The sequence below is a fragment of the Echiichthys vipera genome (genome assembly GCF_963691815.1).
Source record: "Echiichthys vipera genome assembly, chromosome: 12".
Classification (NCBI taxonomy): Eukaryota; Metazoa; Chordata; class Actinopteri; order Perciformes; family Trachinidae; genus Echiichthys; species Echiichthys vipera.
Genome location: NC_139837.1, coordinates 19,006,979 through 19,026,528, shown reverse-complemented (window position 1 = coordinate 19,026,528; position 19,550 = coordinate 19,006,979). Strand labels below are relative to the sequence as shown.

General features: G+C 40.6%; 1 protein-coding gene across 1 annotated transcript in view; it reads left to right on the top strand.

Moving 5' to 3' along the window:
* Positions 1-18,564, top strand: part of pax1a (paired box 1a) — a gene marked incomplete at its 5' end in the record, with an annotated part of 28,240 nt that extends 9,676 nt beyond the window's left edge. The window contains 6 exon segments of the mRNA XM_083924610.1: positions 14,318-14,413; positions 14,416-14,442; positions 15,119-15,748; positions 16,771-16,904; positions 17,415-17,628; positions 18,203-18,564. Of these exon segments, the coding sequence (XP_083780736.1) occupies positions 14,318-14,413; positions 14,416-14,442; positions 15,119-15,748; positions 16,771-16,904; positions 17,415-17,628; positions 18,203-18,318 (1,217 nt within the window). The 3' untranslated portion in view covers positions 18,319-18,564.
* Between the last annotated feature and the right edge of the window lie 986 nt (positions 18,565-19,550).

The window sequence follows — 19,550 nt, the reverse complement described above, 5'->3', positions numbered from 1 at the left end:
AATAGGCTAATCTGTTGCAAATGTTTTCTAAAGAAACATATCAAATCTGTAAAACTTCCACAGTTGAAATGGCAAACTTAAATTATCATGATAATATGGGAGCACTGATGTTACTGAAAAATGTCTAATTATCCTGCTTTCTGTAAACTCTACAGGACGGTATGTTTAAACATGATGGATGATCAAGTAACTATTGGTAATAGTTCATGTCTTGCCATAGGCATTTCTGACAGGCAGCAGCTGTTGAGTAGTTACGTTTATTACGAATGGATTGAGCTAAAGAGGGTTTTATGGCATGCAAGGTATCCCAGCGGGATGTTAAAGAGGCAAAGAAGGAACCTTGAAATAACAAATATGGGGAGCAGTGATTTTTATTTTCCCTAACCTTGAGATTCTCAATCTTGAAAGGTCTGCTAGATACGTAGCTCCACTACAAAGCTACGTAGTTTGACCTTAAAGGCCCAACTTGGGAAAGAAATACACTCAATTTCTGTCCAATATCATTGATGTTCCCAGGAAAACGTTGGTTCTTTGGATTCATCTGTTGAGGTTTAATTCTGTCAGTGGCATTTGTTCAGTACAGCTCTGCCTCCAATACTTCAGTCTGCATTTTGTCGTTTTCACAAGAGGAAAACATGAAACTAAGTCTCGACAATGCTTAACGATGATGACGCGACCGTTCTCAGTCACCCGTGACAGAGGCCTCGTAAGTCAGGCTGATTCTGCAAATGTGTCATCACTTTGCACCATCTTGTCAACGCTATCGCAGCTATCTGCATTCTCCCTGAGAACTTGATATGACCCAGAGTGCTATGAAGAGAAGAAAAAAGTGGCGGGAATGCCTATAAGTTTTTCAAGTTGCAAAGAATTAAGGGCACAGGGCCTTCACGGCGTACAACCACCCAGTAAAAGTCATAGGTCACTGTGTTAAATGTGCCCCAGCTCATTAAATTCAGGCCTATTCCATTGTGTGCTAACTAAAATGATTGTAAATAAAATTGCAAAACAACATTGTGAAAAAAACATGTCACTTAAATTTCCAAAAGCCATTTATGCTGTCATTGATCCTCAATTCAGCTGTAAAAACTGGTGTCTTTCTTTCCCTGATGTGTGTGTAGTGAAAAGAAAACTATTAAAAGTAGCCCATCAAACCTATCCTCTGGGACAGGGACTTGCTTGCACTTGTCTTGGCTCAAGTTTGGAAAAAGAGAAAGAGGGCAGAGAATGGCTCAGAATGAATCATCTAAAGACAAGGAGACAGTGACAAATCCACTTTTAGCTTCAACTCAAACATTTTAGCTCCAGAATGCTAATAACGTCTCGCTTGGTTTAGTCAAACAGTCTCTGAAGAGTGAGTATCACTTTCAGAGGTTTTCCCTCTTTGTTGACAGGTCACCGCTCTGCTGAAGAAATACCACTGACACCGACTTAACTCCCCCCAGCATTAACACTTCATACAGTGGTGTACAGTTATGATACAGGAGCTGAACGTGGATTACGTGCTTCAAAAAAAAGGGTCAGATGGTGATCGCATTTTTGAATATCAATCAAATTTTCATCCATGACGAGATGCCTGGCAACAATCTCTAACTTATTGAAAAAAAAATCACACATTGACTAAAACGATAGTTACTACTACTTGCTAATTAATAACTGGATCATCTTAATTCAGTATTTCTATGTGTGTGTGTGTGTGTGTGTGTGTGTGTGTGTGTGTGTGTGTGTGTGTGTGTGTGTGTGTGTGTGTGTGTGTGTCAGTGTTTGTAAAGGTCTGGGTTGGTGATTAAACAAATAAATATTCAAATAAATAAAGAAGTCAGATATGGACTAACACATTGCTGGCTTTGTGTTTTACATAAGATTAGTTCAAAATAAGAAAAATGTTGTCAGGCTTATGCTTTTGCACATCTATAGTGCATTATGAGGGAATTCATAGTGAATTATTATGCATTCATAATGCTTTATGACTACACTAAAAACACATGATGCCTTCTGATGCACAGTATCATAACATATTATAGCTGTGACTTATATGTATACGTTCTCTAGTAGTTATGAACTACAGGTTGGCTGATAATACATTAGGCCTCACCTATACTCACCTTTACACATCTCAACCATCAGCTGTGGTGAGGACTCATAGTGTGCTATCATATCCATGCAGTATCATACAACAACAATTAATACATCCATTTTGAATGTGATGCCAGCAACCTGTTTCAATAAAGTTGGGACAGTTCCACTAAAAGACTGGAAAAACTGTGAAATGCTAAAAGAAAACACCTGGGGGAACATCTCACAATTAATTAGATTAACTGACATACAGTAGATTATAGCATACTGGGAGTGCAAGATGCAGTCAAAAACATTACAGGTTTGGAATTGAAATCAAAATGAAGGTAGAGTTTAAATATGGATGTGGTCCGAGCAAGGGCGCCGGAAGTAGGGGGTATAGGGAGGCAGCCATTGTCCCACCACTTTATGTCCCCAGCTCGAAAATTGGTGTCATGACTGTGATCTCATCTCAACATAGTCTCTAGTTTATGACTGTTGATATAGTGTTTACGAGTGACTGCATTATAGTTCAGCAGGAATGCCCTCGTAATGCAAAATAGATGCAGTCTTCAAAGAAAGTGTTACCAAATAATCTTGTATTTTCCTTCTTTAGGCTGATTGTTCACTATAACCCATATTTCCATCAGAAATGCAACGATTTAGCTAAGATGTGATATCACTAATCTGGCAAGAAAAACAAAAAAATACAATACTCTCCGCAGATTTTATTTAATTTCCAAAAAGCAGGGAAAACAGAATGTATGTATCATCATCATTACAGCAATCATTATCATTACAGTGACAAAGAACAGGAATGCCTAGCTTTTCAGTCCACAACTGGCTCCATCCTCCTATCCTTGGGTAAGTATCCTGCGCACTGTCATGAGGAAAGCCTTGCCATGTCTTTGAGTGAAGGAGGCTCTCAGCCAGTATCACTGCTCACTGCCAAGGAAAGACTCAACCCCTCTGATCCTGGGAAGTGCGCCACACTCTTTCTATTTGATGTTGTAATTGTTTCTTTGTCTCGGACAGGAGGTCTGGGACATGTTTTTGTGTAGGGGGAAACACTTGAGCACGGAGTTCCATCTCTGTAGATGTTTTGGAGATGTGACAACAGGTTGTGGTCTGCAGCATATGGGCTCACTTTAAAACCGCCACAAAAGCTTCTCCTTTGAGATAATTGTACCATGAATTAGACCAGGGATGCTTTGATTTATCAACACAGTTGTTGACAACAAGTTTCCACCCCTTCAGACTTTCCATTGACAAATCTGCTATGATAACCCAAGCCTGTTAACATAACACTAAACAGCATAAAATGACACTTAATTCATCATCTTGGACAAATTGCCTTCGGTAATGAGTTAATGAAAGGATAGTCGTCGCAAGGTGGTGGCAGAATAATTTCCTCATGTTGCAAATTTCAGCAGAGGCTCTGAATGTCCTCTAATTACAACAGATGAAGGTAAGCTCTCCTTGACATCTTATAACACTCTTCTTCTACGAAGCTCGCTGAGACCTTTGACCAAACCTATAATTAGTTGTAATATGGGTGTACACAATTCTGATATGGTTACATCAACACTGACATTGAGGAATCATGGTTTTTCATTTTCCAAAGCTGTTCCAAGGAATAACATCATCACATGTGGGCTCCACCGCATACACCATCATTATTACAACAACTCATTTCAACAATATCTGACAAGAGCTGTGATCTTGCTTGTAACTTAAACCACAAATAATTAAGAGTGCAGCCACATCCTAGACAACCAAAACACAACACTCAAGGAAATAAAGAAACACATAGATAAATTGGTACTTTTGAATATACTCATGTTTGGAGAATAGACCTTATTGTTAAATGGCTAGTGAAAGTTACTACCACTGAAGTGTCATACTTTACTCGTTCCTTAATTACATTTATTAAACAGCTATAGTTACTTTCCAGACTAAAATACATGATAAGATTATAAAATGCAACACATCGTTATAGATTAAACCTGTGATGTACAACCTTTTTGGCTTGGCTCACATTTCTGATGTCCATATGAGTTGGTTGTAATTCCATGAAATGGTGATTTAATGGTTCAGGGGCAAAGTTATCCAAATGTCATGAGGCCAATTAAAAGAAATGTGTGTATCAGAACTCTTCTTCCGTCTTCAACATCTCATGGCCCCTCAGATGTATCTTCTGACCCCGACTACGTTAGAAACCACTGGTCTAAACTACCTAACTGTATAAAAAGTTCAATAATTAGTTCAAACCAGCTCCACCACAACCAGCAACGACTGGAACTATTCTACTTACACATTAATGCATCAGTATTAACATTCTAATAATGCCATATACAATGATATACCTATCTAGACTTTTACTTACTTCGAATCCCGGCTGGGGCCCTTCTGTGTGGAGTTTGCATGTTCTCCCCGTGTCTGTATGGGTTTTCTCCGGGTTCTCCGGCTTCCTCCCACAGTTCAAAGACATGAATGAACGTGTTAAGGTTAACTGATGACTCTAAATTGCCCGTAGGTGTGAATGGTTGTCTGTCTCTGTTTGTCTCTATGTGCTCTGCGATAGACTGGCGTCCTGTCCAGGGTGTACCCCGCCTCACAACCGATGTCCGCTGGGATCGGCTCCAGCCACCCTGTGACCCCGATAGGGACAAGCGGTTAAAGATGGATGGATGGATGGATGGACTTTTACTTTGACACTACATATAGCTGCTCTGCACTTTTACTGCTGTGGAACTTTTCATACAATCTGAATATTTCATCCACCACTGGAGCAAACATTTCCTGAGCTGCATTCAAGAAAACCAGATTAAAAACAAAATGGTCAAAAAGGGCAAAACATCATATATCAAAAAAGAGTTCATACACTGTTTTATTCTACCTTTAATCCAGTCTCTCTGTATTATCATACTGTGTACGGTATTGTCATGTGCTTTTAATTTGACCCTAGTTCACCTCGCCTGCTCGTTCACTCCCACTGCTTTCATCTCTCAATTGTAAACACAATGCATTTTCTCCCAGCTGGTTTCTATTCTGTTCACACATACCAACTTCCATATACTAAAGACAGCAAACAAACAACAGACAGTAAAAGTCAATTTACACACAGTAGTTACATATTTTCACACACTTGCCCATTACTGTAAACCCAGTGACTGAGTATGTGAGGTTAGGCAGTGCATTCATTCAGGAAGGGGCATGCTAAGGAAAATGGGGGAGCTATGAGGGGCTTTTTCTTGGCCAGCAAGTCCAGGCTTGGTTGCAGGCCTGTCTGTCCCTACTCAGCGCAAACATGTCAGACATTTCACCACCAGTATGAGTGAGCTAAGGTCCCCCATTCCTTTGCTGTAGGTTGAAGTGATCTCCAGCTCGCACTGTAAGCCTGAATTGTACTCAACAGGGTTAATTTGTCAATGCTACATAATTAGCTTCTATGCTTATTCTTTCTAAATATGGAAAGCTGATGAGAGACATGGAGGGTTCCTGAAATGTCTGCAAACTGGAAAACACATGCATATTTTAAAAGCTGAAAGGCAATGTGTCCAGATGTGACCAAAAAATAATCATGTGGGTTGAGTTTCTGACATTGGTCGACGCAGGCTTAACTACTCACTTAACCAGAGTCTGGAGTCAGTTTTCACGTTTACACTCTTGAATGTGCACTCGCACAGTGCTGCACTACAATTCACGGAGGATAGACGTCCAGTTGATTAATCCACGGGTGTCGGGACAAACAAGTCTCCATTATACAGACACTGGACTCGAGTTATGCAGCTTTCAACATGATCACCACCATGACAGACGACCACAAGCAGGAATACATATGCATTTCAGGAAGTTAGCACAGCTCTCTTGTGAGAAAAGTGAAAGCGCGGCTCTGGCTGGAATATACTGAGAACACCCAAAACAAACCCACTTCCCGGCCCAACTGGCATCCACACTAGGGTAGAAATAAGGGAATGTATTTATGAGCATCTGGCTGTGGTTCAGTGAGGTCAGTGCACTGATAGAGCACAAGGATATATCCCTGCTCCTCTACATATTCCAGATATATTCAAGAAAGTGGCTTCTAGATTGTGTGGTTTTTTGCCTTATTACTAAATCCATGAACTTACATTCTTTAAAAAAAAGAAGAGAGCAGCATCGCATTCATTAGTTGGTATGTGTTTTGTCCCAGAAGTTAGAAATCAAATCCAGTATGGCTACCAGCCCCCTTCATCTTCTGCATGCACATATACACACACAAGACACATATTTTGATTCTCCTGTGTTGTGGCATCAATATTCAATCTGTCTTTGGGATTTCTTTGTCAGGACGGCACGATCATGCTGGTAACATTGACTGATATCGAGCTTGGCTTTTGGAAGAAGACACACGGTTTTCATAAGCCCATTAATCTTAAAAGAAGCAACTGTCAGAAAACATACAGCACCCCTATCCCTGACATAAAAAAGGCCCGTCCAAGGCCTTGATTTCTGGTTTGTCGGAAAACGATATCACACTGCCTCCAATAGAAGGCCTTGAATGTCTCTCTGCAGACTTTTCCATTATGGATCTGGCATTCTTAAGTTTGGAAGTAGAGAATTACACCACAACTGCAATTCATGACACACGACTGGATTTACAGCTCAAAGAGGGTCATTTGAGGCATCACTGCTTATTGTTATTACAGGTGTCTCAGGGCTTTAATCTTAGTACAGAAACTAATTTAAGGCTAAGTAAGAGAGAGACAACACAATGAGCGAAATGAAAAGTACTAAAGTTAAAGTCAAAAGTTAATAATAAACATTACAGCAGAATCGTGAATTGAAAATGAAACATTGATGTCAATTTGCACATGTGACCCGGGTTTTTTGGACCCTCTGGGCTGATTTCCAAGTGGAGCAGGCATGAATCAGCAGCAGCCGTGGATGGAGTCTGAAGTGCTCCAAAAGTAATTAAGGTTCTTTTTCTTAATTGACAACAGATCCAGCCGAGCCAAGCTCCAAACAACAACCATGTGAGTATAAAAAGGTGCATGTAATAATGACCAGCTTTTTGGCTGAACAGACTGGATAGGGAGTGTTAATGATGAAGTAACAAAACGAATGAGTAGTTATGCAGCTCTGTCATAAACCAAATTAAAATTCTTGTCAATATTTCACATGGTTTATGTGATTCAGTCCCTTCTGCAGGTGTTTCTGTCTGTTGTTGTCCATCTACAACAATGTTTTAACCCCCCCACCGCGAGTAAAACATTTTTACAACCTTCTTGACCCATGGGTGCTCCTTTAGTTTGTTCTGTTTAAAATTATAACATCAGTCTGCAACAGAACATTTACCTTTACCCCTTCTGGCTCCAAGTTTCACTATTTCAACATGCTGGACTATTGTGCTTGTGGCCATAGAGGGAGCTCTTCATCCTTCTTTACACTGATTATCATGCAGCACTGGGGAAGACCATGGTCTTCTATTCATTGCCCATAGACTATATATAAAGATGGATGGCAGGTCTCCACTTTCTCCCACTGTATAAAAATGAAACCAAAAGATTGCAGACGTGGGCACTGCCATCTTGCGATGGTGACGTCATTTGGAGCCACAGTCTGCGCAATAGTAATGAAGGTACCGCCCATACTCCTGCTGGACTCAATCGCAAATGAATCATGATGTTTCACGCCCTTTTTATAGCATCAAATAACTAGCCTGATTTTTTTGAAAAAATAACCCCTGAACCAACATTAGTGTGTTAAGAACTACCAAAATGACAGAAACCATCTTTGGTCCCCTCAGCTAATATGGAGGGGGCGGGGTTTTTACCTATGCTGAAAACCAGCCATGAGAAGTGATGAGATTTTCTGGATTCCCTTTTGGGGAGCTGTCATGTCATCCATCTTTTGTCTGTGGGCAGGACCAAGACCATGGTCTTCCCCAGTGCTGCATGATATGCCTCATTTTCACTGCATGGTTCGGCTCGACTAGACTCAACTTGACACACTTTTGGTTTCAGGTACTTTTCCCTAGTACCACCTCGGTGTAGGATTCTCAGATGGTCGCCATAGCAACGCTGCATGAAATTGTTGCGACATCATCGTCAACACCAGACTCGCAAAATCCTTTCATCTGTACTTCTACTACTACTACTTACTTTTATGACATAGTGTGTGGCACAGTGTAAGGTGTAGTTTGTGGGCTGCCGATTTTTTTTAAATTTGGGTCAAGTGAAAAAAAGAATTTGTGGATGCCATTTTTTGAAGCTTTGCTATTTAAAAATGGCAGGTTCGTGCAGGATGTCTAGTGTCATGCTAATGGTGACTCTTTATGACCAGTGGTCTGCAGTGTTTTAACTCCATCTACAGTATCGGCTCAGTTTGCTTGGAACCTCAACTGAGGTAGTACCAAAACATATAGCAGGTGCTATCCACAACATTTGCTAATGGAAAAACAAAAAAAACAGTGAATGGTCCCCCAGAGGGAACTGGTTTAAAACATGGCAACACGTTCAGCATTTAAAAACATACAGAAAGAAAAACAAGCATATGATAACTTGGCACAATTTATAATGCTTAAATTTTCAATTAGTCAATGTGTGGATACCCTTTGGAAATGCAGACCAGAAAAGGTAGGAGGCAGGGGGGGGAATCTTTACAAAGAACGATACAGTTCACGTTGAAATAATTTAGCTTGGAATCAATAAATCTGACATAATAACCTTTAGAGATTTATAGGAAGTAATATAGCCTATCATCATTTTTCAATTCAGTGTGCATCACTTTTTTGATCTTCATCTAGATTGTGATAGTGAATTAGAGCGAGGTCTGATAAAGAGGTCACACCTTGAGTCTTTATAATGTTGACTTCACTCTGATAACAAATGCTTAACATGTGTGTGTACTTATCACAAATACTTGGGAGTTAGTTATCTTTTCCATGTCCAGAAAAAGATCATAATCTTCCTGAATTTATGGTTACCGCTTCTTTTTAGAAGCCATACTTGTATCTTAATGAAGTGCATCATGATAAGTGCAGGCTCTTTGTTCAGATTGCTACTGTGCATTAAACTACAATGATCCAGAACAAAGAGCTGCCGGAATGCAGGAGTGGAAGGCTTCGTATGATCTTACGTTCTGGATACTCACTTATGCTGCACTTGGTATGATGCTAAAACTGATCTGACACAAAACTAAAATAATGCTCATATCATTTCCAAATATAGCTTAAAAACTCACTTGATTCTGCAGCCAAAGAAGAGGTACAGGAGGCATATGAAATCAAATATACCAATTCTTCCTCGTCTCAGCATGTTTTAAAACACATTTCACTCAATTATTTGATGATGCAAAGTGTAAAATGCAAACAAGCACAAACTGTGTGTTAATTCTGTGTGCCAGAATTCCTAATTTCAGATCTGAGAGTGGTTTGTAAATGCTCATATTCATGTCTGTTCATATTTTTTGAGATCTTTTTAATCACAACAATAAAGAGAGAAAAAAAGTCCTTTGTATTTCCTAGTATGTTTCCACTTTAAGTGAAAACCAGATGTGTCAAACACAAAACAAAGTTGTCATGATTTTCCAAGGATAGCCGGTGATATCATATTAAAACAAACTGAAACCAACCATTTCTCCCGCAGCGGCTTTTTTAGGTGGTGTATTTTCAATAATGGTTCCAGTAAATAACAGGGAAAATGGCTGGTTAAGTAAACTATTTGGTAGGCTTAATATTATATTGTCTTTGAAATGTGATAACTGCAGGTTTGTGTAAAAGTAAAGAAGGGGTGCGCAAATCATTTTCTTTACATACAAAAAACAAACAAATTGACTGACCAACCCCCTAAAGATTAAGAAGGGGATATGTCGACGTCTCCCCACAAAATACTCAAAGTACATGCATGATCCTCAGGCATCTACCTCAATGTAACAATTAGAAGTACACTCAGAAAATGAAGACACATGAGACGTGCTTAGTGAAGGTCACAAGCAATTACCCAGCCTGGTAAAAGCTGGCATGTCTCACATGGCACCGCTGCACGCCCTCATTAGGCGTGTTCTGCAGCTCAGAGTGGGTCTTGTGGCTATAAAAGAACTGAGCTCGCTGCCTTCCAAGACTCCTTTTAGCAGAACCTCACCAGCAGGAGCACAAAGAAACTACACATCACCATCTCTGGATCAGATAGGAGGGGACTTTTTTTGGAGAGGAGGAGAAGGGGGGGCTACTTCACCAAGGAATAGGTGTGTTTCTTTACAGGTTGGGCTTGGTTGGCATTCAACAGGATCAACACTGATTCTCCCTCCTGCGTAATAATGAGCAAAGAGGGATTATTACCTTTAAGACGAAGTGTGAAACTTTAGGTTAGGGATTTTAACATTTCAAAAACATTACACATAGTCGGGGGCCACAACAGCTGCTGCAAATGTCTCCACTTGTTTTCACCAGAACAAGCACCAGACACAGAGCAGCCTCAGAAGCAAATACATGTCGTTGGCTACTGACACACTTTGTTTCAAACTCACAGCCTCATATTGGTCCTGGTGCACACAATCTGGACCCTGTTTAATAATTTCCATACTGAGCACTGAGAACACTAAATCAAAAACGTAGGCACAAAAAAAACACTTTTCAATAAAACACCATGGTTCATCCAGTTGTGGAAAGAAAATAAGAAAATTGAAAACCATGACAAAAAATACACTGATTCTCTCTCTCTCTCTCTGGTTCTATCTCTGTCTCTGTCTCTCTCTCTCTCTCCCTCTCTCTCTCTCTCACACTCACACACACACACACACACACACACACACACACACACACACACACACACACACACACACACACACACACACACACACACACACACACACACACACACACACACACACACACACACCAAGCACTTTATGAAGTAACTGTCATTGCACCTGAAAGATCACCAAAATAACACACACCTCCAGACTCACACACACACGCTCGCACTACCGACAATGATTAATGCAACTTTAAATTCGCCTTAAATCTTTAAAGACAAAGCACACTCGAGGAAGTGAATCCTTTGAAGACACTTAAAACCAACATCAATATTTGCCGACGGGGGTCGTCGCACTTTGCGGGCGTCAGGTGTCGATCGGATGAGTTAACTCGTGTCTGTTCTGAAAGCGATTTGGAAGGAAATCTCACACTTTGAAGACCGACGTCTGTTTGTGGGCTATTAATAATCTCACTGAACTGAACAAACAATATAAATTAGCATTAAACCATTACAAATAACAATAAATAATATATAGCTATTTGAGAACATATAAGGTGATCTGACCTTAACAAGACACAGGCCAAAGCGATCTAAGGAGCCTATTAGGCCTATTTTCTGGGCGTCAGACTGACAGCGGCTGACTTACTTGAGCATTAGTAAATATTAATGCAATATTTTATATGCGAGAAAACATTAAAATATGATTTGTGACATAGTCTTTAGTGTAGGCTACTAACCCCTGACTGTGAATCAGTCCTCATCTATTTGGGAAAACTCTCATTCATATTTAAAATAGGGCATGCTTAAATCTAAAGTAATATTCAAGCAGCAACTAGCGCATAAAGGTGTGGAAATGTGACATTGGTCGGTCATCATTGGACAAATAACCACCATTTTAAAGACTAATCTGATGGGGAAATGAATAGGGTTTTCAAAACATTGAAATGTCCTCACATCACTTCCCTATTTTGCTGGGATGTGCACGATGATTTTACTTCACAGGTCTGGAGAGATGTCGTGTAAAGACACACGTGTGGGAGGGCAGTGTTAAGATTGTGTTTAGTTTGAACACCTCTAATGAAATGGTTCTGGATGCTCGGTGGAAGGGGAATCTGGTAACGGCTCGCCAGTCTGTGGTGTAGATATAGCCTAGAATAATTAGGCGTCATGCACCATTACATTTCCGATGGAATATTAAGAAACTGCGCATGGTGTCTGTGTTTATGCTGCTGTATTTATGTGGGCATATACTGTATTTGTATGAATACAGCTTGAATCCTGGGAAATGAGGGGAACCGTTTAAGATTGTTTTTGTTTTGTCACACACGACAAACAGACGGTTGCAAATCCATACACAAGATAGCCAATAGTGTATTATTTATTAATACTTGTTTCAAATGTCCTTTAATTTGGAATAAATGTTTTTACCTTTCAACGTCTACGGACCAATTAAAACAGGTTTTTGAGACAGTCATTTAGCAGAATATTATATTCCAGTAATAAAACCAGACCATCGACCTCGCAGTGGATATATTTTGTACGGATCTCTTCTGTTTATTTAACCTACATAGCCTGAATTTACACTGGAGAGAATCTGCTGCATTTTGGCCTTTGATATTTTTCAAACCATCTGAACTTCAGAATTATAGATCTGAACAATTTATCAGTCAGAATAACTTTCATCATCTGAGACTATGCGCATTTAACCCATCAGCCGTGTAAACGCGAGTAAAGAAATAAATGAAGTAATGCACATTTAATTGCACTGGCACGATATAAACTGCATTCATTTGTGCATGTAGACCCTCCGCACTCCAGTATTCCAAGGACAATTTAGGTCTAAAAACCGACAGATCGTTCGTTGAATGCAATTGCATTATTAGAAAACGCTTGCAGCCTCGTGATGCATGCAATAACACGGTAAAAACAATGCCAAACAAAACACGTAATAAGATGTAGCGGTCTAATACAAGACAAATTATCAAATTAAGTTAAGTTAATAAAGCGGACTAGTTAAAGAAAATTGAACTCAAAGTATATGAGGCGTAAATTAACGCTCCTCCGTGTTGATCTATATTAAATACACAGTTGATTTCTGTTGAAACATTTAGAAAGAAGTTTACCTAACCCCAAACTAGCGCACGTCAAAGTAGTAAGACTGTGCTGATAAAAACTTTGCAATTCCTACATTGTCCAGATGAGGGGAGTCCTGCCAACCAAGCCATGGAGAAAAGACAGGAAGGACAGGGAGTGCGTGAGAGACAGCAGTGACACAGACATGAGACCTTGAGGACCACGTATTATTAAAACAATAATTAGTACTTATCAGCAGCCGATGAGCTCTCACCACTCTGCAACGTGCATGCATATATGAGATATGAATTATCTTCATATCCAGACGTCCACGTTGAACACATTTAAAGAGTGCCCATCACCAACTGTAAGACGATCTTCTCCAGCACCCAGCTCCTCTGACCCAACCTGATGCTTTTCATGCGTCCTGGATGGTGAAGTGGCCATAAGACAGAGAGGAGGGAGGTGGAGGTGGGGGTGTAAGGACACTGCACCTTGTTACCATTGGGTCGACTGTTAAGTTTTACAAGTAACGTTTTGCGAGCTTATAAACGATACCTTCTAAACCTGCACAGGAAACTCCGAAAACATGCTGTGATAATGTCTCTGGCCTCCAGTCGATATCCCATAGTCTGGGAGCGCTGCGATCTACAGAGCTATCGATTACATGAGTCCCTTACCATGTTTGATGCTTCAACACTGCCTTATAAAACGACTCAGGCTGCTTGTGTGGAACTTTGCCTTTTTCTCTGATGGTCAAATGATTTGATTGGTTCAGTTTGTCCAAAGCTGTTGGGTCGATGTATGAACCAATATGCAGAACAGTTCAAATTTTAAAAATGTACATTTCATAGTATTTATGGCTATACAATTATTTAGTTCCAAATAGCCACAAATGGAAAATATACAAACAGTTGCATATAAACTAACGATATGCCAGTTGGATGATTACAGGTGTACTGCTGATATGTTTCACATCGAACATATACTCCTCCCTGTGATGCACACTAAAAAAAAACATACGTTTCCAATATAAGACATTGGTAAGCAGCCCAGGAAGGGTTACCCTCCCCTGTCATCCCAGTGTATGTGTGTATCTCTTATGATGTTTAAGTCCTTACCAGAAGGCTGCCTGTTGGATGAAACGTTTCCCTTTCTACCACTTCCCCAAAATATTCAAGGAGGCTGCACGGCTCCAACCGGATGGGGTTTGCATTGGCTGACAGCGTTCCTAGCGCAGGACGACCAATGAAACCAAAGCAGAGGCAAGGCATATAACAGTGAAGATTGACGTGGAGGACGCGTCAAATTAATTCCAGCAAACGCCGGACTCCCCGGGATAAGTTCAATTTGCTTTTATCGGAAGAAGATCACTTTGGTGCCATTGTACCTTGCAGTCACTTGTTTCCAAAAAAAGAAGGGGGCGCGCTGCACGCTGAGGAGATTTTAAGAGGTCCCTTTTCTTCTGGGGCTCATTCCTCCCGTTTCCCTTCCTTCTCTGTCTTCGCTCGGACGCATTCAGCCATTTGAAGGGGCACCTATATTTCCCCGCATCTCGGAACATATAGGCAAATGGGTAAGCCCGCGTTGCCATCTGCATGCTTCACTGGCAGGGAGCTTATGGGAGCGTATCCAGGCTCACTACGCCTGCGTAAAGACAATAAATAAGCATTGTTCTTTTTTTCCTCCAAGTTCAGATAATGTGCAAAATGAAGAGTCTTTTGGCTCAAGTGTGCCAGGTTTATTCAATGGTGGATTTCTTCAAGCTCTTTTCAGGAGGCATTGTTACTTTAAAGCTTTAAATCTTAAATGGAAACACACCACCAATTATCCCATGAAAAGTGTGTCTTTGAAGAGCTCTCGAGTGTCAATTCCTCAAGCTCGCCATTTTTAATGTTGCTTTTTGTTGTGTGATGGCGGAGTGGAAACTCAGCCAAAAATAGTTTACACTCTTTTGTAAAGTTGCAAAGCAGCGGTTAGTAACCAGAGGTTAGTGTATCTGTGTAGGCTGAGACATGTTAGACAACTTTGTAACCGCAATTTATGCAGGAGCTGTGTCAAGCTGATGCAGGGGACACTAGACAACTGTCTCATAAAAGTAAATACACATACGGATTTTATGAAATTTAAAATGTTTTTGTGGCAGTGCGTAACAATGATAAAAAGGACACTTTATTTACCATAGAGAGAAATGCATGTGCACTTCACGCAGTGTAAATATGTGACTTGTGTATGTGTGTATTCTCTTGCAGAGCAAAACTATGGAGAGGTGAACCAGTTAGGCGGCGTGTTCGTCAATGGTCGACCCCTGCCTAATGCCATACGGTTAAGAATAGTGGAGCTGGCACAACTCGGGATCAGACCCTGCGATATAAGCCGGCAACTCAGAGTCTCCCACGGCTGCGTGAGCAAGATTTTGGCGAGGTACAACGAGACGGGCTCCATCTTACCCGGTGCCATCGGTGGAAGCAAACCACGGGTCACGACGCCTAACGTGGTGAAAAATATCAGGGAATACAAACAAGGCGACCCCGGGATCTTTGCCTGGGAGATCCGGGACAGGCTTTTGGCAGATGGAGTTTGTGACAAATACAATGTCCCGTCAGTAAGCTCGATTAGCAGGATTTTACGCAACAAGATTGGAAATCTCTCCCAGCCCAACCAGTATGAGAGCAGTAAGCAAGCCTCCGCGCAGGCCGGGATCTCCTACAACCACATTTACCCTTATTCCTACCCCAACACCATGTCGCCTACTGGCACTAAAATGGGCAGCCCTCCTGGTGTACCGATGACGGCTGGACATATGAGCATATCAAGGGCCTGGCCTTCTGCACACACCGTCAGCAACATCCTCGGTATAAGAGCCTTCATGGATCCCTCAGGTGAGGAAAACGTGCATTTCTGCTCTGTGAGAAATCTAAGGCCTTTAGCTCTCACTCTTCTGACATCAGTGTTTAATAACCCGTGCAGTTGGTTATTATTGTGTTATTCAGCATGATGAACTGCCACATCGCTCCTTGTAACTTGTTCTGACAGCAGGCAGAACAATGTGTCCATTAGAATATGTACAGGCCTCCGTTTCACCATTGAGCCAGAAAGCCTTAAGGCCACTTTCAATAGGCCTTTTCATTGGATGATGCATCTGCAAACACCTTGCTCACCTGCTATATCCCCCTTAATCCCTCAAGTAGTCATTACAGGCATTTTTTTCTTTGCCTTTCTGGTCCTTTAGTCGAGGTTTTCATCCAGACTTAAGTCGCCTGGCCCAGTGTTTTTTGTACCATAATGTCCAGTTAAAATTAAACAAAATGTGTGCAATTATTTAGAATGATTTATTTTTCAATATTGTTTTTTTCTGATTAAATAGATTGACTAACTCGATCTGATTAAATACATCGACGCTGTAAGTCTACTTATAAGAAATTGTCTTTTACGCAGACATATGATCAAATGTAGGGCTTTATTGGGTACAATACACCTAACAGGCTTTAATATAAATTATTAAATGAGGGGAGAATGCCTATAATTATACGGAATGATATGCTGTTTAATTTCAACTTCATTGTTTTTTGTATGTTTTTTTATTTGTCTTGAACATTAAATTAAAACTCAGGCCTAATTGCTTATTACACACTATTGCGCAGTATATTCATAATTATAATTATTTTGATATCCAATTATATAAGTGTTTGATTAACTATTGACTTCAAAACCATTTTTAGGCAGGCCTGCTGTTTTTGAAAATGAAATGTGTTTTATAACCCAGATTGGCTCACGCGTAAAGCATTTTAAAACATGTCTATAATTTACACCATTAATTATAAAGCTATATGGGACTGCACTTTTTGTGTAGCAGTTCTACCTTTTATACATGTTTGATATGAAGTTACTGTTTCTAAATCAGCCATTGCTGGGACGGAGGGATATCCACCAAAAATGGAGGAGTGGAGTAGCGTCAACAGAGCAGCTTTCCCCGCGGCTCACACGGTCAACGGGATTGACAAATCAGCCATTGACGCCGACATAAAATACGCACAGGTAAATACATATATGTACAGACTGTGCCTTTCTACATCTAGTGTGTACATACTGTATTGCTATAATTGTGTCATTTTATTTTCAAAAATAGGAACTAGTCCAAATGTTTAGTGACAAAATGGCTACAGGCCTTTAGATAAGTAGTGCTCTCTCCAAAGACCTGTGGCAGAGTTTCCACATCAGAGACCATTAATAGTCTCATAAGACCAGGGGCTTCTAACTGATTAAATATTTTACTTCTGAGATCTTATGATTAAATGTTCTCTTTTAGGAGCGAGACAGACAGACGGAACCCATCTGTGTACACAGAGGCCTACTCTAATTAGTCTTATTTATGGTGAATTAAATTGTAGTGAATGTAATGTTTTCCTCTATTTGCTTCCCCTTTCCTCTGAACTACTCAGTCTTTGCTAACTGCTGGAGGCCACATGTCATTGTCACATACAGTTAAGAGCGCTGTGCGTTTGTGGGTTTGTTGTGATTATTGTGTCTTATATGTTTTGCCTGCAGCCCTCGCCGACACTGTCCGGTTATGTCTCAGCGTGTGCGTATTCTCCCACCAACCAGTACGGGGTGTACAGCGGCCCGGCAGGCGGCTACGTGGCCCCGGGTCACCACCACTGGCAGGCGCAGAGCCAGGCCCTGTCCCACCCAGGCGGCGGGATGAGCATGCACGCAGGGGAGATCCACTCGCCGATGACCTTCAAGCATCAGGCCCGAGAAGGTACGGAACGTGAAGATAGAGTGGGTCCTGATAGCGCAGTGTGATGTGGAAACTGCGTCAAATCCTTAATCTCTCTGGAGAGCAGTTGTTTTATATTAAAATATATTTTATATGGATATCAGACCATTATTATTTAAAAAAAAATATTACTATTGACTTAATTTACCATATGAACTTCGGCATAGGACAGTGCAATTTCTCTCCCTCTCTGTGCCTTTCTCACGCGCACTGACTTTCCCAATAAGCAACGACCGCAACGAGTGTAAACATTTACCAAATCCCAAATGATGCCTAATTATATTTCAATTATAAATATTGACCTTCCAGACTCGGCCTGCCAGGTGGTCCGAGGACTTTTCACACACACAAACACACACACACACACACACACACACACACACACACACACACACACACACACACACACACACACACACACACACACACACACACACACACACACACACACACACACACACACACAATGTTCTGTTAGAGCAGATCTGTAATAGATGATACTTTAACATGAAGTTGCATGTAACGGTTAACTGTATTTCTTATTTGTGTTGTGCAGGAGACAGAAAACCACCCACTCCCCTGAGCAAGCAACAACAGCAACAGCAGCAACAGCAACAACATGACGACTTGAACAGTGTGCATGGACTCAGTCTCCCTACCTCATCATCATAACTGGGACTTATACCACCTTAATAACCAGACTCATTAAATTGAACTCATTTCAACAACTCCTACAGTAAGTCTGAACACTAACGGCTTGTTTCCCCCGAGTGTTTGCAGCTTACAGTCAAAAACAGGCCTATTCACATGCATTATGAGTATAGCTTTATCGGCCTTCATGGCCATATGAATGTAAGCTTGCATGGATGTATCGGTGTTTCCCCTTAAATGTTTTCTCCATTGAAATATTCCATGTTACTATACTGTGTATTCTCTTATGGAGACTGCAGGATTTTTAAAAAAATACATTTTTTGTCAGTCCAGATGTTTTATTATAAAAAAACAACCAGGCAACCATACATCCAACCATATATTATCCTATCTTAATTAGTGGCCATGATCTCGATTCTACAGTGACTCAAGATGTGAACAAAGAAATAAATTGTCTAAATGTAAAATATTTGCCAAAGCTTTAATTATATATTTTTATAATTTCACTGTAAATATTAGAAATAAAAATAAAGGCTCTCTTAAATGCCATATAAGTGTATTGTTTTGTTCATCCCATTGGTTAATGCCTAAGTCATGGAAGTTTGGTGTTGAATAGTTTATCAGTTTATAGACAGAAAATACAGGACATTGGAGTTTCCCTGTGTCCTACAGTCTCTGTTACTCTACGACTATTTAAAAAAGGGACATTTCCAAAGAGGTGACAGAAAGATGATGTTCTCTGAATTGAAGTTTGGTCTTCACAGTGACATTTTGCTTTTGAGGCTTTAAATGGCATAACATGTTAACAATTAACCATATAATAATTGAATAATCAAACTGTTGGGCATTCCATTTTAAGGGAATTGAAATAAATTGGATCATCACGCCACTACTGGGAAAAGCAATTTCTAGACTCAGGTGTAACCGGCGCCTCTGCTGATGCTATCTCACTTGTAAATGATACCTGCCATGATGGAAATCAGAGACCTGATCATGCACGCTAATGAACGATGTGTACAGGAGAGCAGCTGACACGCCTGATCCACCCACATGCAGCCTCAGGGAAATGTTTTTCCAGTATACAAATTACAACAATTTTCCCATACAGGCCTACAGGCTCTGCACACTCTCTCACTGTTCATTCCTGTGGCCTGTTTGCTCTAACGAAAAATAAGAGACTGAACTGTTGGCTATATGTTTGGCTAATTTCGATGATAATGTATTTTGTGGTGGTCAACTGACCCTAACTTAAT